General features: G+C 44.2%; 1 protein-coding gene across 1 annotated transcript in view; it reads left to right on the forward strand.

Moving 5' to 3' along the window:
- Window positions 1–3,890: 3,890 nt before the first annotated feature.
- NOF1 (U3 small nucleolar RNA-associated protein) overlaps window positions 3,891–23,502 on the forward strand; it is a 195,449-nt gene continuing 175,837 nt past the window's right edge. The window contains exon 1 of the mRNA XM_086521310.1: window positions 3,891–4,036. Within this exon, the coding sequence (XP_086377436.1) occupies window positions 3,943–4,036 (94 nt within the window). The 5' untranslated portion in view covers window positions 3,891–3,942. The remainder of the gene's footprint in view (window positions 4,037–23,502) is intronic.

Consider the following 23,502-nt stretch of genomic DNA (forward strand, 5'->3'; position numbering starts at 1 on the left):
GGGGCCAAAGTCATCCCAAAACCCTTAGTTTTGGGAATGAATTTGGCCCCTCTATTAGAGGGTTTTTGCATGTCTATTTGCATGCAATGGGCTCCCCAAACGGGTGTATGTGAGTGTGTATATACATATATATGCATGCAAACTTCTATGTATGTCTAGGTTGTATTTGAGTTCTCTTTTCTCTCTTTTTCAGTTGTGACTTGGATTTCTTTTGCTCTGTTAGGACAACCGTTGTTCCTCTCCTTGGAATCCTTCTGGGGGATCTGGTCCCTATGACCACTCCCCTCCTTGTCCTCCTCCTCATTTAATCCCTATGGATCCCTAGATAGCCTCATTCTTGCGCATGCGGCAAGAGTATGAGCAAGCTTTGTAAGGATCTTCTCTTCATATACGCCACATCAGTTGTCCCAATATGGGATTTCCCTCTTATCCTTGCCCATGCCCTCGCAAGATCCCACTACCTTTCCTTCACCCTTTCCCTTGGCACCCTCCACTACATTTCCTTCACCCTTTCCATTGGCCCCCGCTACTACATTTCCTTCACCATTTTCCTTAGCACCCTCTTCTACGATTCCCTCGCATCAACCCTCCCCGCTACGACCATCAAGCCATCCTAGCTCTCATGGTCGTTGATATTCTTCAAAGTAGAGCGAGCGACGTAGTTCGCGTGGCTCTGGGGACTGACGAGAGTCTACTGACAGCCAACGAAGACGAGGATCGAGGGGAGGATCTTGTTTCAACGCTTGCTTTGGAGGAGGTGGGGGAGGATCGTTTACTGACTTGCCAGATCTGGGGTACAATTCTGATGTGGACGTTCTAGATGTCGATGACAATGGCCTATACTATAGGTGTCATTGAGACGGCACTCCCGACCTTAGCACAAACAATGACAAGAGCTTCCACAATCACTTGAAGAGCTTGATCCACTCTACCTAAACTAATTGCTTCATCGACTGGGAGCAACAGGATCCTCAGTACTTGCAATATATTGTTGATACAATGCGGCTGCTGTTTCCTAATCCCCAGGGCCAATCTTTTACCACGCAGTGGATGGAAGGTCTTGATAAGACCTTCCTTTGTAATAAACGGTCCATCGTTCGCAAGGCTGCTAAACAACAACGCCAACACCCCAATCTCCAAAAAAGGGGTGCCAATATGCATGATGCAGAGTGGGAATTTTTCCTCTAAGAGAGGGATAGTGGAGTCGACCATCCTCAACAGAGGCAAGCAAGGGCAGGAAAACAATCTCACAATTGGAGTTCTGACAGAAGGAACGTCTAGAAGGACAAAGTGGTAAGTAACGTTTTTAGTTTTTATTTGAACCATAATCTTGATGTAAAGTAATATAAATAATGCTTAATATGCAGGCTAACATCATAGGACATCGAGTGTCAAGGGAGATGGTGAATTATCGGAAATGCAACGATGAATACAATATCTACATGTGGATGCTCCAACAAGGCCACATCAATCAAGCACAGTTCAACGCTCTCATTGACACCTTGACCACTACACAATTACATAGTTAACCTAGCTAATTAATTATTTTGTTGTTTACTTAATTTAATGTTTACTAATTATGTGGTTGCTTTCTTATTTTTATAGACTCGAAGAGCTGGTACTAACGAGGGTGGCGAGGACGATGAGGGCGGCTAGGGTGACGACGAGGGTTACTAATTTACTAGCATAATCCCCTCACATTTTGAACGCCCGGCCAAGAGCCCTTGTACAACATAATCCCCTCATGTTTTGAACACCTGGCCAAGAGCCCTTGTAAATATTTCACTTTATTTTGGATGCCCGGCTAAAAGGCCTTGTATACATTTTGTGAACTCTCGATATCAATAAAACGAATTTTGTCAATAAATTGTTTTTAAGTTTATCGTGTTTCAAAAATCGTATGATATTATTAAATCTTAAATAATAAATAAATGTGATATCTATGGTAAAAAAAAAAAATCAAGGATCTTTGGATGATGCAAAGTCTTCACATATGGGGACTGAATCATCCGAGACCCTTGGATAATTTTTTTTAAATAAATTGCGTATAGGTATACACGCGGCAATCACAGAGGCTATCAACGCGGCAATTTTAATCTACATACCCGCATGTATACTCGTGGAGTTTGCCGCGAGCTGACCGTCGTGATAACACTTGCAGTGATACCCCTGTGTCCAATTCTTTCTCTCTCCACAAACTCTTGTTGATGCACGACTACTCCAGAGGCATTCAACCCCCTTTCTTATAGTGAAAGTTTTAGCATATCCATATGATATTGGAGAAAATCCTTGACTTGCTAAAGTTTTTCAATTGGCAACCCCACTGTAACATGTGATCTAGGTTAAAAACCATACATAAGTATGAAAGGACTAAAACCAATCATCACATGCTTTGCACTATTATAAGCAAACTCTAGAATAGGGAGATAATCTTCCTAATCAGATTGGTTGATACTAGCGTATGCTCTTAGCATATCCTTTAGCATGAAATTAACATGTTCAACCTGACGATCTGTTTTTGGACGATCTGTAGTATTGATGTTGAGTTGTGTGCCCAATCTTCAAACACAACTCTCCAAAAATGACTAATAAACTTGGGATCATGACCACTCACAATTGCTAGGCAATCCGTATAGTCTATACTGATTTTCTAGAAATAAATTTGCTAAATGTGGAGTCTTAATCGTGGACTTTGTTGGAATAAATTTTGCAAAGTTTAGCCAACCGATCTATTGCCACTCATATCAAGTCACGACCTCGTATAGTGGTTGGTAAACCCACAATAAAATCCATAGAGATACTTTTCCATTGACCATTGAAAATCTCTAAAGGATGTAAAAGACCTCCTGCTTTCATGTAGTCTGCTTTATCAACTTGACATTTTTGATAATCCAAGACAGTCTTGAACATATCCTATAAACTTGGCCAGTGAAACTGTCGTCGTATGAATACATAAGTTTTCTTTATACATGGGTGCCCTGCACTATGACTATCATGACACTTATAAAGAATTTGACACCAAATGTTTGCGTCTGCCAATATACAAAATCTCCCCTTGTGGAGTAGATACTCATTATCTATAAAAACCTCATCAAAGAGGAGAACTAGGTTTCTAGGAAAAAGTTTGTAGGAAAGAGACACATTGCCAGCATTGGAGTGAGAAAGATCCCACATTTTCACATGGCTCCACACTTTGGAGTGTGTCTCATCATGCTCATATTTTCCCTTTAGAGATTTCAAAAACTCACTTCAAAGCTCTGTGAAGAGAAGAGAGTTGATATCAGGCATACAAGGAAGAGCATCAACTACCACATTGTATTGTCCTTTACAATACTGGAGCTTTACGTCATACTTCTCAAGCATCTCAATCTACCTGAATTTTCGACTCTTCAAATTGGTTTGTTGTGTAAACCAAATTATACTTTCATGATCAAACACAATTTTGAATTGAGTCCGATACAAATAATGTCATCATGTTTTCAAAGCAGACACTATTGCATAGAGTTCTCTTTCATAAGGAGAGTAATTCTGTTGTGCAAAATCAAGTTTTTTGCTTTCAAATGCAATTGAACTTCTCTCCTACAGAAGAACTACTCCAATAGCACGATTACTAGTATCTGTCTCAAGCACAAACAATTTCATAGGGTTTACAATAGTTAAAATAGGACCTGTACCTAATGCCACCTTGAGATCATTGAAACTTTGCTGTTGAGCTTCACCCCACTAAAAAGTTTTTCCCTTGACTTTCAGCTGGTCCACCATAAGAACAACGATACAAGCATAGTTTTATAACCCTCTAAATACCAAAAAAATCTGAAACCTTTATAAATACCTTTTAATATTATGTATGCTCTCAATTGATATTATGGAGTCAGCCATGAAGTCGAATTCATTTCTATAGTAGTAGGTATCAAATTTTGCAAGTTTACACTAGCTACGGCCATGGGGAAGCGGCATGCGACGCGGGTTAGAGACCAGCGAGGCTCTCACACCCTCCCGAAGAAACTGAAGACTTCCCAACACGCTTCTACCACAGGTAAGCGCGCGCGCGCGCGCGCGCACACACACACACACACACACACACACACACACACACACACACACACACACACACAGAGAGAGAGAGAGAGAGAGAGAGAGAGAGAGAGAGAGAGAGATATGGATGGATAGATGTCTGATCAAACCAAACCAATGTCGAAGACGTCTCGTCATCATCTGTAAGTTTTAATATGCCAAGAGTTAAGAGCTAGAGACTGAGCTACAAGAATTTGCATGCGCTGCTTACAGTGGGTATTTGTCTCTGCCCAACCCATATGTTCAAGTGGTATGCTCCTTCAGTGGTAAAGAACGGTGAGGTGGTAGTTTGAGGTCGTGAAAATCTTGTCCTATCGATCATCTAGTCTCAGTAGTTCTATCAAGGTTGTCTCCATGCCACGCAGGAAAGCGGGCTTATAGTTCTCACATTAGAGATGTCCGTCTGCATTTTTAAGTTCTCTATTGCCTCACCCTTTAAAGCATTCTACTGGTAACACATTACAATACAAAAAGCCATTACTTGTCTCAGTTGGCTTTTTAGATGGCCGTAGTGCACACGTTATGATTCTCATATGCAACTTGTAACTACTTAAGTTTTCTATGTCAAATGCTATATCTACATAAGTTTGTCTGATTTCATGCTCTAAACTTAGTTTTGTATGCAAGAACCCGTCTTGTGGCATGTTTTTTGATGGCCTTTGAAAAATATGTATCTGTTTTTTTTGTACCTAGCAACCTTTTGTGTGAGCTGGGTACAGATCCCCATGTAACGAGCCTGTGGGTCTTATTCCACCATGCTAAAGTGTCCCTAGAGCTCTTGTCAAAAAATTAATGCCACTCCAACAGATCCTCTCGAAGTGCCTTGGCGTGTAGTCTTCCTATATGTTGACTCCCATTGATGGCCCTCCAGACGTGGTAGTCCTCTGTTTAGGCTCTGGTGTTTAATAGTATGCCCTCCCCTCCATCACGTACTCCAACCATCTAGGTTGTGCCCATACTAATTCGTTGTAGCTCTAGATTGCAATAGGCTAGCATGTATCCCATAGGCCCCAAACCACCAAGCCATGGGCCAGCTCTCAATTAAGGAGGAGCAGATGAGACATGCACGTAAACTCAATGTGAGAGTCATGCGCATACTTGAGAAGGCCGATTGTACATTAGAGAGGATGGGAGGGCAGTGTGCACAAGTCCTAGGATACCAACAAGAGGGACCATCTCCCTTCCTCGAAGCTTGGAGAGCCAGGAAGGACGCCACGAAGAAGAGGACCCTCATCATACATTTTTAGGATGAGGAAGCCCACACGACATGCATGAAGAAACAATCCAATAGTTCAGAGTTTGGAGGGCGCTCCTTGTTAAAGTTATAGCATTTCAAGTGAATAGCCCAATGCGATCTCAACATTTATTTTGGCTTTAGGTGTTTATCTTACTGATTTGTTGGAGTCTGGGTAGGGCAATTTGCTAAGGTGAGTATATAAACACACCTAGCCCCCATTGTATAATCATCATTTCATTACCAAGATTGGTTGGTTCAACGATCTCTCTCTCTCTCTCTCTCTCTCTCTCTCTTATATTCCCTATTGCTCTACGCTTTTGCATCGTCGACTTTGACATGGTATATATCTATGTGCTCATTGATTGTTGGAGAGGGCATTGTTGCGAAGAAGAGGAAAAGGTCGCTAGTGTTTTTACTCTCTGGCAGTTGCATTTTCAGAAAAGAGGTGACGGCGTGGTGGCTTTAAGGGTCACTTTGTGGCGTTTCTCATTGTGTTCAAAAACGTAGGCACATGTGGAGCTCTGGTGACGCCTTTCAAAGATGCTCAAGGGAGGTGATTGCTTCATTGCATGGTGAAACATTGGCAGCAAGAGCGACTTGGCTTATCAAAGCGTTTTGAAACACATGGCACAGGAGCCAATAGCCGGCAGATTTTGGGAGCGTTTTGAGAAGCTATCATTGCAAGGCAAAGGTCTAACGTCTTGCAAGGGGCAACGTTTTGAGAAGCAATCATTGCAAAGGGAACGCCCACCAACGATCGACAAAGTCACCCTTTAATGTTGCTACCCATAAGGGGCAACGTTTTGAAATGCTAGAGGTGTCTCCATGACTTGCGTCTTGAAATGCAAGGCCAAGGCGGACTTCTTTACGACAATGCCTCCGGAAACGCCATGGGCATTATGAGCTCGGCTCTCGGGATCAACGGCGGCAAGCTTAAATGACCAAAACCAACTCAAGGCTATGGAAAGTGGATTGAGTAGCACCCAGTTAGCGACCTATGCATGGGTAAAGTTCTCAAGGAAACCGTCAAATTGTTTGTGTCACGAGGACGTGGCGACTGCTAACCTTAGTTGTTGGTTTCTTTTCGATGATTTTCGTTTAATTTTTGGGACTCTCTTTTTGAAGTTGCAAAATGGTCGGACATTGTATGGCTAGCGTTTCGCCCATAGACGAGAAGTTGGTCGGCACTGGAATTCCAATAGTAAAAGGGTGTCTAGGCTCAGTTGAAAGTCATCTAGATCCCCTCGCCGCACTTAATAAGTTGGTGGATAGTAGGAAATTACCTCCATAGAGACACAGTGACAAGGTGGGGTCACCCAGAGAAAATCACCCGAGAACTGGGCTACATTGCATTTTTGGACGTGGTCCCAGTGGTGAAAGATGGTCAGATGACCAGTGAGTCCAATGGAAGCATCTCATAAAATTTAGGAAACTGCTATTTTGGGCCACGAAATCTGTTCGCGTCATTAGCTTCAGAATGATGAGGCGAACATTTCATTACTTTGCCGCTAAGTCAACTGAGCAACCGGTTGAGATATTTTTAGACTAGAAGGTCCAAAGCGGAGAATGAATGCATGAGTGCCACTTGGCACATTTTTGGGCATTTTCCAACAAGAGAGAGAGAAGCATTAAAAATAAAACGTGGGCTGCATTTTCAGCCGGATGGTGGATTGTTGCAGGTACCAAAGCTATTGTGTGCTTGCCTACCCTCTATGTATAGTAAAGTGCAAGAACTGAAGCCTTGCACAACATTCACTGCTCTCTCTCTCCCATCCGTGCGGTTATGTGATGCCTCACAAGAGGGCTCTTCATTTGACCTATGTACAGTTGTGTGGGTTCATGCGTGATTGCCGAGGCAAGAGCCTCTTGCACAGGTATTGGATTAGCTAGTTGCTAATCCCCCTCAGGCACAAGTGAATTCGGAGAGATTTCACGTGAAAAATCTCGTCCGATTTTGAGGACAAGTAGCCCTATAGGTGCGGAAGCTCGAGGACTTGCTATGGATGCGACCGGCTCGCGAAACGGAGTTCAAAACAGGTAAATGTAGCTTGCTGCATATTTTTGCAGGTTTAGGGTTTCGGCCCTAAACGGTCCTTAATACCCCCAGGAGGTCCGGGGACACGAGGGGACCGTTGTGCGAGTGATTTGGCGCATTTTCAGGGCAAAAAACAGAGAATTCATCGTGCTGCAGATTCTCGCCAGGTTTTGCAAAGTGTCCGTATGCGTCGGGAAAGTCACTTTTTGCATGGGGATATTGTCTGTGGAGCGTCTTGGTACGGTTATGCTACCGAAATCGGGCCAGAACATGTCATTTTTAGCCCGGATTATGTGGGGTAGCTTGTAGGAGATCACAGGTTTTATTCCCTCTTTGAATACAATAAAGAAATACCGAAAGGGGTGCCAGTCTTTTGGGTCAACAGGTGTCGGCGACTGCTTGGTACCGCTCTAGCTTCCAAGCCGTGTGTTTGAAGTATCAATTCCCGTTACAGGTTTTTATTTGCAAAGGTTCTCTGTGTCCTAAAGTCTAGAGTAAAGCTTCGGGTGAAAGCCAAAGTCTACCGCCCTACGGGTCGGTTTTAGTTTGGCTGAAGCCAAAATCAAATGCACGAGTTCGCTAGAGGAGAGAGGCAAAGGCAAGCTTGACAAGGATGATGGGGCCAGTGCTTAGTTAGCTGCCTCGATACCCACGAGGTCTGAGAGCCATTGTTATAAATGCGAGTATAATCGTGATAAACAATTAAAAGAGGAGATCGGCATGGCACACGTCGCGGCGACGACAGTGGCCACGACGCCAGATATTTAGTCAAGTAGGCGGTTGCCACAGCTAGCTTCAAGGAGGGGGAGGCTTGTGAGTGGCACAGGGGTGCAAAATGAAGCTCCCTACAAATGATATGGACCCTTTTGTTGGAGTTCAAGTGTTATCATGATTTGAACCCGTGGGTCGGAGTTCAAGGCACATGCATCTGGCAAGGAACCAAACAAATGTATTGAAAAAACTATGGATGAGTGCACCAATTTATTCTTGTTGGCCGGATTATGGACAGGATGTGTTTCAAAGTTCAGTGTCTAGGAATGTTTGGACGTGATGTGTTTACAGTTCACGAATGGGGATTCTTGGAGGTAGTGTGGTCTACAGAAGTTGGTGGTTGCATAACCAAGGTGTATCCAATAGTTGGCCGTTTCTGGGGTGTCCATGGTTCTTTATCGACTTGGTCTCACTATTTTTCTTTTTTTTTTGCAAGAAAAGGATCCTTCTAATAGATAATAAACCTGCCCAAAGGGCTACAACCGACCTCTGCTAGAGAGGGCTACATAAGAAACATGGGGACTCTCTCAGTGAGAAGACAAAGTATGTACAATGAGGGCTAAATCACGAGATGGGAGGAGGAAACCACCACACTGGTGGTTGGCAATGCCATCTAGGCACGCCTTGAACCATGGTGAAGAAAGGCCTTGGGCGCCAAAGTTGGAAGAAAGCCTTGCAGCCCTCTCGCATGCGGTGAAAGCTGCCTTGAAGTCTCTCAAACTAGCCCCCAAGTGTATGGATCAGCTCGAGCCAAATGTCACGAATAGCCTCGCCGGTGGGACATGGCGAGCCTCGAAGATGCGAAAGTAGCAGGTCCGCCAAATGAACCAGAGTGTCAGGCTGCAAATGAGCTCCCAACACCACTCTCTATCACTGCACCACTCCTGGGGGATGGGCTCTATGGCAAGCCATAGTGTAGGTCCCCCCCCCCCCCCCCCCTCCCAATCACTATCATCGTGCTGGTGGAAGCCATCTCAAAACCTAGTGTACTGTTGGGCTATGGGGAGTGCTGGCATAGTCGAAGAATCTGAAGCGAAACTTGCTGTGCCATGGAGCAGTCCCACAGATAGTGACACTGGCTCTCCCATGGGTGGCCACAAGTTGCACATACTGCCGAGAAGCCGCTGTGTACCAACCAACTTCCAACTACAGTAGCTCTATGTGCAACTAGCCACTGAAACATGGTAGCCCTTCGCTCCCAGAACCCTGATAAGAACTTGGCTGTGAGACTCTCCTCCTGCTAGTGAAGTGCTGTAGCAGGGCGAGCCTCGCTCTGTGCTGCCAGTATGTGGCACCCCAAGCGAGCTGTGCACTGGAAGAAAGGAGTCTTTGGGTGATCGACTGAAGAGTGCCATAACCACTCTCCGAGGTCCCACTGCACTTGTACCAAAGGGCGGCTCTCCCAAGCCCAAAGCCGCCAGTGTCTTGTCTCCAGATCTGTCGGGTCGAGATCTATGACACAAGTCCTCCCACAGATGCCCACAACTCGGATCCTCTGAAAACAACACTCTGCAACGTGTGGTGTCCCTACTGAGAGACTCTAAAGACGACCCTCTCCTTGAACCTCGAAAAACATGCAGGGTACTGTCTCAGAGCAAGCCCTAACTGCAATGAGGACCTCCAATTGTGAGAAAGCCCCCATCCAACTGGAAGCTGTTGTCTCAAGAGGGGTGTGCCACTCAACAGGTATAGCCTTTGTAATATCCTAACACATGCTCTGCACTTTCCTCATGCCTCGTAGTTGGATGCTCTGAATCTCCTCTGAAAAGCATGAAAACTGTAGCCAGTCTCCAAAATTGCGAGCTGGACGCTTTTCCATGGGACCCCAAGAAACAAGAGGCCTGCTACCAACCAAGTGGCCTCGTTGTGTGGTGACCATGGGGCTCCAAACAAGGGGCTGCCTCAAGCGCTCTTCTGTGTATGTGGGTTGGTGTTGCTCCAGACCACTGCTCTCATGACCTAAGCATGCTCGCAGCAAAGCGGTCCTCCAAACTCCTGCTCAGGCCAATATGCGCATTTTTGTAAAAATCCACTTGATGACGGGCTCCAAGGGCTGCCCATATGAGGGACTCGGGCGCGAATCTGGTGTAGCAATAGCTCCTTCCAGGGCACCTCCTCTGAAAGAAGTCCTCTGACCACAAGCTTCCCAAGGAGGGCTCTGCTCCGCTCTGTTGTGCTGGGTCGATAATCCCTAGCCCTTGTAAGGAATCTAGGTGCTAATCTTTAATTAAGTACTTAAACTCATGATTAAGACTTAAGAAACTTCAACTGAACTCAGAGACAAGACTTAGAAGACTTTGTGTTTGATTGATTGAAAGTGTGATACAAGGGCTCCTTATATAGGAGACGAACAGGTACATATGAAAAGGTATGACCCTTCTTGAAGAGATACATACTTTAGGCGAATAGACATGTCTTTAGGCGAATGGACACATCCATTCGATGAAGAGCCGCAACCATTGGTCGAAGGGACATGACTGGTCGTCGAAGGAGTGTGGCTGTTGGTGAAGAGGTATGACTTTTGGGTGAAGGGTTGTGATCGTTCGAGAATAGGAGTCCTTCCGGGTTGGTCACACTTCTCATCTGCATCTGTAATGAATCAAGAAGAATGTAGCAAGTCACAATCGTGACATTCCCTCCCGTTTAAATTAAAAACCCGTGTTCAAATGAAAGTCATCCGCTTGTCAAAGAACCCTTGAAGAAGGTTTGGGTATTGCTGTTGTAACAAACTGCCGACGTGTCAAAGCCCTAAAGAATGGAGCCAACTTGTAGATGCTGGCCGAGGGGCCTAAACCCTAAGAAGAACAAGTAACAGAAGAAGAAGTCCTACCAACTTATGGGGACCCTGTCCGATAGGGCCCCAAGTGACATAAAGGATTAAAATAAAGTAGGACCCACACACACAGAGGAAAAGCTGGCGGAGCAATTGATGACGTGGCAGATTTCTGAAAATTGCGCTGGCATGATGACGTGGCAGGCTGTACGGATTTCGGTAAATTGCGTTGGCAGCTTTTTGGCTTTGCTTTTGGACCAGATGCTTTTAGTTTGAAGGCTCTTCACTGTAAACTGCTTTTGGGGCCTAGGGCCTTTAAATATGAGATTAGGGCTCGAAGGTGCAAAGTTTCGAGTACCGGCTTGTATTGTGTTGATGCAATATAAAGAAATACCGAAAGGGGCGCCAAGGTTTGGAGCCAATACTGTCTGGGGTGGAATTTTGCCACTCCGTGTCGCGTGTTGTCTCTCTCTCTCTCTCTCTCTCTCTTTCAGTTTAGTTGTTATTGAAGTGCTAAAAGTCAGTTCAGTCTATTCTTTTCTATTGGCACGTGGTGCCCGTCTTGTGATAGTGGTATCAGAGCATCAGGGGTGTGCTTTTCTGAAAGCACACCGGTCCCACGAAAGAGCAGACGGAGAGAACCAAAGACTTTATTGGAGGTATCTTCGCTCTCGTCTTCACCGCTCATGTCTTACAGGGCATAAGCCATTAAGATCACTTGCAAGAGAAGGATCCAAGATTTGTTTTTTCTGAGAGGCAGTGCTATGCAGATGTTGATATCTATAGCTATCAAGCAGCACACTTCCAAGGACTTGGCAAGCTTTCAAGAAAATTTTGCCCGAAGTTGTATGGTTTCTGACATCTTCCTTCGAAGTGCAACTTCTGGCAGAGTGGGGTATCCTGAAATGCTTGCCATGGAAACCCTAGAAGATTATAACTTGAAATTTCTCAACATCTCTCAATAGATGTCTCTTCACAATCAGATGACCTTGGAGGTCCAATGCGATTGCTATCTTGGGACTACCATCGCCGCCAAAGAAACACTGTTTGTCCAAGAGCTGATGGACCATGCTGTGCTCGGCTACGATCCTATGGATGAACCTAACCCTAAATTTTGGTGCAGGTTTCAGGATGGAAAGTCAGTCGACTTTTCGAGCTCGGCTGATGTCCAGATTGCTTTTTAAGTTTGAAATCTGTTTGAGAACTTGTTTGGTGATCCTGTTTGAAATTTGTTTGAAATGGACGGTATCTGTTTTAAACCTGTCTTGGTGCCGATTTGAATTGCTCGACTCTTGTTTTAATACTGGTTTCAATGATTGGTGATTTTACTCCCGGGTGGAGAAGTGAGAAATATTGTTTTGGTATTGTTTGAACCTCGGAAGGACGTAGGCCGATGCTTGGGGAGCGTTCTTTTGTATTCTAGAAAACTTTCGAACGACGCAGGCCGATGCCTGGGGAGCGTTTGGTTGTATGCTTGAACCTCCAAGCGACGCAGACTGCGGTCTGGGAAGCGTTTGGTTGTATAGTCCTCTGAGCTCATGGCCCGGACCTTTTTAGGTTATTTGCGGGGGGAGTGACGAGGTAGTCGTTGAGTAGCTTCATACCGTAGACCGTTTGTCTCGGGGGAGTGCTCAGCGGCGCTGTTTGTTGTCTTGTAACATGCATATGTGAGCATTTGTGTTGCATTGTGATGTTCCAACCACTGAATACTCCTAATTGGATGAGATTGCCTGGGTATGTAATTTTAGTGCATCAAGACACCCGTGGCAGATCAGAACGGTATGGGTGTGATGGCTAATTTTACTACGCCGGAATATCAAGAGTTCCGATATGGACGAAAGGAGAAGCTAACTCCTTGATCAAAAGAGTTGAAAGGAGAAGCTAACTCCTTGATCAAAAGAGCCGAAAGGAGAAGCTAACTCCTTGATTAAAAGAGCCGAGAGGAGAAGCTAAATCCTTAACAAAAAGAGCAAACCGATTGTCCCTCGGAATGTTTTTGAGCTAACTTGAGTTGTTTTGTAGATATGCTGTAATCGCGGACGATTACTCTCTTTCAAGATGTCACGTGACACATCCAACCCTATGTGTCCGTGGACAAGCTACAACATGACAATTGTTCAGTCAGTCCAGTCAGTCTAGCTTAGGAAGTGTTCTAGCACTTTTGTGAGTCTGTTCGCAGTTCATGCATGCCCAGGCACTTAGAGTAGATGCATATCCTCTGCTTGCACACAGCACGATCATCAACATTACCATCAGAATCCAACAGAATCCATCAGGAGCATTTTCCAATGCATTAAACCTATTTTTTCTATTTTTGACATTTTTCACTTAGTATTTTAAATGACTTTTGTTGGGAACTGAGTAGGGCAAATTGGGTAAGATAATTTATAAGCAAACCTAAGCTAGCACTATTTGGCAGAAGGCCAAGGGCAGCAGGTTCCCCCTCTCTCTCTCAAGCAAGACTTTCCTCCTTGGTGGCGATTTCCTCCAGCAAGGCCATCATTCGATCACCATCTCCCTGGAGTTTTTCAGCATCCAGCCCATCGCCATAAGCTCCAGCACCCTAGCGTTTTTCAGCATCCAGCCATCATCGCCATAAGCTACAGCCTACAACGTTTTTCAGTCTCAGCCTGCAGCGTTTTTCAGCCAGCAGTATCAAGCGTTTTCTGGACCAGCAGGCAGCGCTTAGAACCAGAAAATTCAGCAAGAAGATAGCCCTGCATTGGAGTTTCCCTTCGCATCATTGCATCAGCAGAAACTCAGCCATAACCAGCATTTTTGGGCTGCTTTATTCAGCGTTTTTGCAACATCAGATTTCAGCCCTTTTGGCATTTTTGGACAACAGAGCAAGCACTTAGGTTTTCAGCCATAGAGTCGGTCTCGTCGTCCACGTCGTCGACATCGACATAGCCCATTAGATTTGCATCAGCCATTGTACCAGATTGTGCAATCAATAGTAGACCACTCTCGCCATCGAGAGTGGGGCCTTTGGAGGAGGGTTTTACAATGTCTCTGGTGTCGTATTCTCTTCTCTTCTCTCTCTCTCTCAGTCTCATGCACCTTGACGCACAGTTCGGAGCACTCATCTTGAGAAAAGTACAACATTCACTTCCGCTGCACCTTACATTGGTATCAGAGCTTTGACAATGTTCTGTATCACTCAAGGAAAGAACCACATAATTTTTTTTGCTTGTTGCAGTCACACGTAACCCAAGTTCACTTGGGCGTGTCGATTCTTATTCGTGTTTTTGAAGAGTGACAGGAATCACAGGAAAGAAGGGCTTGTCCAGCCTCCCCTTGTGCCTTTTTTCACTGATTGAGAGCGGACCGTGCACTTAGCGGCCGGCCAATCGACGTAGGTGGGAAAAAGCAACCTTGGTGTGAGCGCAAGGCCGCCAAGGGGTGCGCCCACGGAAAAGAGCAGAAGTCGGGTGAATAGAAGATCCTTCTCTAACACAGATTGCAAGCAAAAGAAGACCCTCAAGAACCCAAGAAACTCAAGACTCTCAAGAACCCAAGAACCCAAGTTCCTCTAACTTAAGAACCAAAGATCACTGTGCATGGTCATCACCCGAAGCGGAATGGATACTTCGCATGGAGGTGATGGGCATGAGAGTAGTGAAGAAGAATTTCCTCACCATGGAGGTTTTCCTGACCCTCTCCCTTCGCCATCTACGCCAGGGATTGCACCAAACCCTATGGAGGCTTTGGTGAAATCAATGACTGTCATGATGACAACAACAAGAAGCGAATTGCGTTGCGTTGGCACAACAAGAAACGACTCGCATTACTTTGGAAGGAGAGCGCGATGCACGCAAAGAAAGAAAAGCACAAAGAAAGGAGGACGCCGAAGCAAGACGAGCGGCCTTTGAGGCCGATCGTGAGGCTCAGAGAGACCTACGCACGCAAGAATTGGTTCGACAGGTTCTTGCTTCGAAGTCCGAACCAGTCAAAGATGTTGGTAGTTCCTCAAGTGGCGCAAGCCGCGATTTGGACTCCAACAACCTAGTCACAGAAGAAGTTGACTTTCAGTAAGTATGATGGTAGGATGGATGCTACGGTTATTCATTCTTGGTTGCATCAATTTAATGCTTATTTTGTAACAACTAAGAAGACAAGAAATAACAAAGTTTTGACGACAGCCATGTACCTTGCCAGTGATGCCATAAATTGGTACCACGTATGGCAAGAGGCACAGTTGGCCGCGCACCTAGAGGAAGCCGACGAATTCACGTTCCTTTCCTTCAGTTGGGTTGATTTTCAAGACAAACTACCATCTTAGTACCTCGCACGATTGAAGGACGATTGGCGCGCTCTTAAGCAAAATGGTATGCCAGTTATGTCCTTCTCTAATCGTGTTTTGCAGCTTGACACTCAATTACGCAAATGGATGCGGAGCGCAAGGAGGCATTCCTTTATGGATTGGACGAGTATATCAAGTTTGATGTAGAGGTGCTTGATCCAATTGATTTCAACAAGGCGGTAGCGATTGCTCTCGCACAGGAGATGAAGCACAATAAGGGAAAGCCTAAGGAAAACAAGACTTCTCAAGGAACCTCTCAGAATTCTCAGAACACGTAGAATGGTAAGAACAGTAAGAATGGTAACTCTTCTAGCCCATCTTCCTCTAATTCTTCGGAAAAGAACTCTAACAATGAATCTAAGGGTAAAGCTAAAGCACCTGCAAAACCTAAGCTAACCCTGGATAAAAAAGCTGCACAAGGAATTATAGGTGGATACATCACGGTTGAAGAACAAGTGGTTTATGCTAAGGAAGGTAGATGGTATCAATGTCACGTCAAGGGTCACATTAAGAAGGCTTGTCCTAAGACAGCCTCACCTAAAGAACCAAAGGCACCCACAGCAACCACAAGCACTTTAATGAGCCAAGCTGAATCTTCTCATGTCTCTGAAACACACATTGATTAGTCTCTCATGAAGTGTTATGGTCATGTAAAGGGTCAACGTTTTATCATATTGTTTGATCCACAGTATGCATGATGTGATTAGTGCCTCTCGTGTTGAGAGAGCCCGCCTAAAGGTTAGTCAGAAATCTCCTCTCGAGGTTTCTGGCTTCGCTCCTGGTATGGACTCTCTCATCACGAAAGAGTGCCTTGATGTGATGTTTATAGTTCAACAAGCTACTTTCCGTGGGAAATTTCTTGTGTCTCCTCTTTCAAGATGTGATATGCTTTTGGATATAAGATGGTTTCGTGAGCATAACCCTCTCATTAATTGGGAGGCTAACTCTCACATTAAATGCCAAAACTGACTCCCCCCTCATTATTCGTGCTAAGGAGAGTTTGCATTCTTTGCCTCTCATCTCTCATGTGTAGGTAAAGCGTGAATTACGACGAGGAGCACAAGCGGTATTCATCTATGCTGCTCCAGTTTCCCAGAGCATTCAGGCTCCAGCTAAGTATTTAGATTTGTTTACCAAGTTTAAACATCTCTATTTGCAGGATGATCTTCCACTCCGTCTCCCACCCGAGCGGCCGGAGGACCATCCCCTCGAGCTTATGGAGGAGGCACATCCTGTTAGTAAGGCTCCCTATCGTTTGAACAAGACACAAGAGGAAGAGTTAGAGAGACAACTCACGGAGTTGGTGGTCAGAGGATTTATACGTCCTAGTGTAAGTCCTTTTGTTGCTCCTATTTTGTTTGTTCGCAAGAAGGATGGTTCGTCTCGTTTGTGTGTTGATTACAGGGCATTGAACAAGATGACCGTCAAGAATAAGTTTCTGATGCCTCGCATTGAGTATATCCTTGATCAGCTCAATGGGGCAAAGGTTTTCAGCAAGGTCGATCTCAAGAGTGGATACCATCAAGTACGGGTATTCAAAGGCGACATCTTCAAGACCGCTTTTCGCACCGAGCGAGGACAATGGGAGTATATTGTTATGCCTTTTGGATTGACAGGTGCCGTGGGTACATTTAATCGTCTCATGGTAGGCCGTTTCGGCGATATGGTTGGTGTATGTGTGTTTATCTTTTTTGATGATATTCTCATTTTTTCTGCATCGTGGGAACAACATGAAAGGGATGTCGAAAGGGTACTAACCCGTTTGGATGAGTATCAGTTGTACATTGCAGCTAAGAAGTATGAATTTTTTCTTACTGAAGTCACTTATCTGGGTTATATCATTTCTGCAGAAGGCGTCAAGCTAGATCCCGCGAAGGTGGAACAGGTTCGTAATTGGGATTTACCCAAAACTACATATGATGTGCGTTCTTTTTTTGGTTTATGTCAAGCATATAGTTCGCATATAGAGAATTTTGCACGCATTGCTGCTCCTATGATTGATGTTTTGAAAGGGGTCAAGACTCGTCGTCAGTGCGTAGACTTGTCCGAAGCAGCCATTGAGGTTTGCGTAGCTCTCAAGGTTGCAGTGACAGAAGCACTGTGTCTTATCCTTGCCTCTTGGGATGATCACTTTGAGGTATGGACAGATGCAAGCAATGTCGCTATAGGCGGTGTGCTTCAGTAGCATGGTCGTCCTGTAGCTTTCCTTAGCCGGAAGCTCAATAGTGCGGAAAAGAATTATTCAGTTTATGATAAAGAACTTTTGTCTGTCATTCACTCTCTTAAGCATTGTAAGCATTTTCTTTATGGTAGAGAGTTTACAGTTCGCACAGATCATCAAGCCCTCAAGTGGCTCGAGTGGCTCCAGTCTATGCCTAGTGTACATTGGAGTGACCGCCAGGCACGGTGGTCACAATTTTTTGAGCAATTGGAGGTTTGATTGAGTATGTGCCTGGAAAAGCTAACCTTGTTGCAGATGCGTTGAGTCACAAAGGACAGATTTTGGCTCTTGAGTCAAGATCCACATTTTCTAGTCTTTCGACAGCATGAAGAATCAGTATGCGGATTCCGAGTTTGGTAAGCATTGGTTGCAGGCTCTTGCTTCCCAAGGGCCAATCAACTATCTTATTCGTGATGGTTTGTTGTATTTTCGTCAACGTTTATGTGTGTTGCCCTCTCTCAGGCCAATCATATTGCATGATGCACATGATTCTCACGGGTGGGCACAGGGGAATGAACACCACGTTGGAAAAAATAGAAAGATTCTTTTATTGGCCTAAAATGCGAAAGGATGTGTTTCGTTATGTCACACAGTGCACTATATGTCAAAAGGTAAAAGCTCCTTGGGGTAAGCAGCAAGGCCTCTTGCTTCCGCTGCCTATTCCCGATGGACCTTTTCAAGATATTTCTATGGATTTTGTGACTAACCTTCCACTAAGTTTGCATTCAAGGAACACTCAATGTTTAACAATTGTTGGATCTTTTCAACAAGTTTTGCATGTTGATTCCTTGCAAAGCCATAGTCACTGCACAAGATGTAGCACGGTTGTTTATTAAGCATTGGTACCCCCTCTGTGGTTTGCCAAAATCAATTGTTTCAGATAGGGATGTTAAGTTCATGTCCAATTTTTGGCGCACACTCTTTGAAAATTTTGGCACTAAGTTAAATTTTTCATTGGCTTTTCATCCACAGTCAGATGGTCAGACAGAGATTTACAATCAATTGGCTTTTGATGTTCTAAAGTCATATGTGCATGATCAGCCGTTTGATCAGCAGTCTCAGTGGGAGCTCTATCTCCCATTGGTTCAGGCTATTTTGAATGACTCTTTTTCCTCTGCTATTGGTCGAACTCCGTATGAGGCAGCTTTTGGCCGTCCGTTCCAGTCAAATGCCTGATGCCAATGCTGAAAGTCAGTCATTGGATGAGATTTTTGAGAGTGTGAAGCTTCGGCTAAGCAAGGCTCAGGAATCTTATTCACTGCAAATAAGCATCGTCGGGATGTTTCGATCAAGGAAGGAGATTGGGTGTATTTAAGAATCATGAAGCAACGTCTCAAGCAAGTTGGAAAGAAGTGTCCCAAGTTGTCTTTTCGGATGTATGGTCCATTTCCAGTCATTAAAAAGATAAATAAGGTTTCAATGAAATTGCAGTTGCCTAACTCATGGTCAATGCACAACGTTTTCCATGTTTCTTGGTTGAAAGTGTTTCAGGGAACGCCTCCAAAGGATATTTCCGAAGAAGAAGAACTGGAGATCATCGATGAAGCTGAAGTCATGGAGCCGGAGCAAGTGTTGTTGCATCGGTTCGACATGGTTTCAAGAAGCAAGTGAGACAATACTTCTTGAAGTTCAAGGATCAAGGAACCTACGAAGAGTTTTTCAAGGATTATCCAGAGTTGTTGGCAGACTACAAGGAAGCCATGTAGCTCGGTACTAGTACCTCATTTTAAATAGGAGGGGATGTCACGTGACACATCCAACCCTATGTGTCCGTGGACAAGCTACAACATGACAAGGGTTCAATCAGTCCAGTCAGTCTAGCTTAGGAAGTGTTTCGGCACTTTTGTGAGTCTGTTCGCAGACCGTGCATGCCCAGGTACTTAGAAGTTAGAGTAGATGCATATCCTCTTGTTGCACACAGCATGATCATCAGCATTACAATCAGAATCCAAAAGAAGCCATCAGGAGCATTTTCCAGTGCATTAAACGTATTTTCCCTATTTTTGACATTTTTCACTTATTATTTTAAGTGACTTTTGTCGGGAACCGAGTAGGGCAAATTGGGTAAGATAATATATCAGCAAACCTAGGCTAGCACTATTTGGCAGAAGATCAAGGAGAACATAGGCCAAGGGCAGCAGGTTCCCCCCCTCTCTCTCAAGCAAGACTTCCCCCCCTTGGTGGCGGTTTTCTCCAGCAAGGCCAGCATCCGACCACCATCTCCCTTGCGTTTTTCAGCATCCAGCCCATCGCGATAAGCTCTAGCACCCTAGCGTTTTTCAGCATCCAGCCATCATCGCCATAAGCTACATGTAACCTGCAGCGTTTTTCAGCCAGCAGTATCAAGCGTTTTCTGGACCAGCAGGCAGCGCTTAGAACCAGAAAATTCAGCAAGAAGATAGCCCTGCATTGGAGTTTCCCTTCGCATCATTGCATCAGCAGAAACTCAGCCATAACCAGCGTTTTTGGGTTGCTTTATTCAGCATTTTTGCAACATCAGATTTCAGCCCTTTTGGCGTTTTTGGACAGCAGAGCAAGCACTCAGTTTTTCAGCCATAGAGTCGGTCTCGTCGTCCACGTCGTCGACATCGACATAGCCCATTAGATTTGCATCAGCCATTGTACCAGATTGTGCAATCAATAGTAGACCACTCTCGCCATCAAGAATGGGGCCTTAGGAGGAGGGTTTTACGTCTCTGTGTCGTATTCTCTTCTCTCTCTATCTCTAAGTCTCATGCACCTACATGCACAATGTCCATTCACTTTGTTCGTGTTCATTGCACTCTCATTAAGAACGAAAGGCTCTCCCTTCCATAAGAAAAAGGAACCTTGAGCACAGTTTGGAGCACTCATTTTGAGAAAAGTACAACATTCACTTCCGCTGCACCTTACACAAGAAGGGGAGATGTAACAAATTGTTGACGTGTCAAAGCCCTAAAGAATGGAGCCAACTTGCAGATGCTGGCCGAGGGGCCTAAACCCTAAGAAGAACAAGTAACAGAAGAAGAAGTCCTACAAACTTATGGGGACCCTGTCCGATGGGGCCCCAAGTGACATAAAGGATTAAAATAAAGCAGGATCCACACACACACAGGAAAAGCTGGCGGAGCAATTGATGACGTGGCAGATTTTTGAAAATTGCGCTAGCATGATGACGTGGCAGGCTGTACGGATTTCCGCGTTTTGCGTTGGCTGATGACGTGGCATGCTGTACGGATTTTCGTAAATATCATTGACAGCTTTTTGGCTTTGCTTTTGGACCAGATGCTTTTGAGTTTGAAGGCTTTTCACTGTAAATTGCTTTTGGGACCTAGGGCCTTTAAATATGAGGTTAGGGCTCATTCTCTGGCATGCTTCCTAGAGAAGGTGCAGAGTTTCGAGTACTGGCTTGTACTGTGTTGATGCAATATAAAGAAATATCGAAAGGGGCGCCAAGGTTTGGGGCCAATACTCTCTGGGATGTGTCGTGTTTTGTCTCTCTCCCTTTCAGTTCAGTTGTTATTGAAGTGCTAAAAGTCTGTTCAGTCTGTTCTTTTCTATTGGCACGTGGTGCCCGTCTTGTGACAGCTGCATGTCTTTATCCGTCTGCCAAGTTGAATTTGACTCATCAAGATACATCCACTTAAGAAGAAATTCTGTTGTGATCTTTCGTCTTGTCTCTTTTTGTCGAACATTAAGAATCTTTTATGCAACAAGAATTATGTGTTCATCCTCAATTTCTGGCACATAAGAAGATAAGTCGGGAATTGGCGAATCTCCTTGTATGTATTGTTTGAGCCAAGAAATGTGGAAGGTTGGATGAAGTTTTCCTCATGAGAGTGGAAGCTCCAATTTGTAACTGACAACTGAATACTTCTTGATTATTTTGAAAGGTTCATAGAAGCGAGGGCGCAACTTTGGAAAGACCGATTTCACAGTTTTGTAGCAATAAGGTGCTACATATAACAAGACGAAATCTCCTTCTTGGAAATCTGCATGTCGTCGATGCTTATTGGCTTGTTTTCCGTACTTTTGTTGGACATGAATCAACTTGTCACGTACTTGAATAAGTACATCTTGCATTTCTTGAACCAACTGATCTTCTGGAGCGACTTTGTGTTGAAGAACAAAGTTTGTCGGTACAAGAGGAGTATGCCCATAAGCTGCTTGGAATGGAGTCATGCCAGTTACTGAATGGATAGATCTATTGTATGCGAACTCTACAAATGGCAAATACTCTTCCCATGACCCCAATCGAATTTGTATGTAATGAAGTATTTCTTCCAAAATTTGATTCACTCTTTCTGTCTCACCATCAGTTTGAGGATGGTATGGTGAGTTGAATAACAAATTTGTACCAAGAGATTTGAATAGAGATGTCCAAAAATGTCTTGTGAATTTTGGATCTCTGTCTGAAACAATAGATTTTGGTAATCCATGTAATTTGAAAATGTGTTGCACAAACAATTGCGCAACGTCTGGGGCCGAAGCAGCCTCTTGCAAGGAATAAAGTGTGCCATCTTTGAAAATCGATCAACCACTACGAGAATCTGTGCATTGCCACTTTGGGAACGAGGCAAAGTAGTGATAAAATCCATGCTGACACTTTCCCATCTTTCTTGAGGTACTGGTAAAGGATGAAGTAAGCCTTGAGGAAGTTGTCGAGAAGCCTTCATTGTTTCACAGGAATGACAAGCTTTGACAAACTTGATAACATCTTGCTACATTTGTTACATAGGAATGACAAGCTTTGACAAACTTGATAACATCTTGCTACATTTGTTACATAGGAATGACAAGCTTTGACAAACTTGATAACATCTTGCTACATTTCTTGAGGTACTGGTAAAGGATGAAGTAAACCTTGAGGAAGTTGTCGAGAAGCCTTCATTGTTTCACAGGAATGACAAGCTTTGACAAACTTGATAATATCTTGCTATATTTGTGGCATCAACAAGACATATAGATAATAATCTATATGTCTTGTTGATGCCTGGATGAGCAACAAAAGGGACTTCATGATAGTCTTGGATCAAAATTTTCATGAATGGCACATTGTGTGGAACACAAATGCGATCAATGTAATACAGTAAGTCATCAACAATGGTGTAAGCTGCAAACATATTCACCTCTGCAGGAGTCGGAGTAGAGGATTTAAGAGCTTGAAATGCATCTCCAGAATCTATATCTTTCAAATACTCATGTTTGAAGCAAGCCGGTATTTCCATTTGCACACCAGAAATGGCAAAGTTGATAGCACGAGGCATGTGGCTTAAGGCATCTGCAACTGCATTTGCAAGGCCTGACACGTATTGGATAATCATATGAAAATTTGCCAAGAACTCAATCCATCGTCCTCGACGAGGATTCATCACTGGTTGAGTAAAAATGTATGTTAATGACTGATGGTCTTTTTGCACCACGGAATCTATGCCAAGAAGATAGTGTTTCCAAGTGCGGTAAGCATGAACAATGACCAAGAATTCCTTGTCATAAACTGGGTATCTCATTTGAATGGCTGAAAATTTGCGGCTGTCAAAAGCAATGACACGCTCATTCTGCATAAGAACACCTCCAGAAGCACGATCTAACACATTTGTCATTACCTGAAAAGGTTGAGTGGGATCTGCAATAGCCAAGATTGGAGTTGTCATCAAGGCATGTTTAAGGCCTTTCAATGACTTCTGCTTCTTCAGTCCATCGAAGTTTATCCTGCTTGGTAAGCTCGGTCAAAGGAGCTGCAATATCTGAGAACTTGTGCACCTTGGTATGATAGAAATTTGCAAGTCCCAAAAAAGAGCGCACATCTAAGATGGTGAGTGGTAAAGGCCAATCCACGATGACCTGTATTTTCTTGGGATCTACTGCAACGCCATTAGTAGAAATAATATGACCAAGGTATTCCACCTGATTCTTGAAGAAATCACTTTTCTTCTTGTTGATGTATAGCACATTGGTTCGCAGAATTTGGAAGACAAGCTGCAAATGCTCCTTGTGATCAGCCATCATTCAACTGAAAACTAGAATGTCATCCAAAGTTATGGAAGTGCTAAAAGTCTGTTCAGTCTGTTCTTTTCTATTGGCACGTGGTGCTCGTCTTGTGACATAT

Source organism: Adiantum capillus-veneris, chromosome 10 (genome assembly GCF_014529385.1).
Source record: "Adiantum capillus-veneris isolate H3 chromosome 10, ASM1452938v2, whole genome shotgun sequence".
Classification (NCBI taxonomy): Eukaryota; Viridiplantae; Streptophyta; class Polypodiopsida; order Polypodiales; family Pteridaceae; genus Adiantum; species Adiantum capillus-veneris.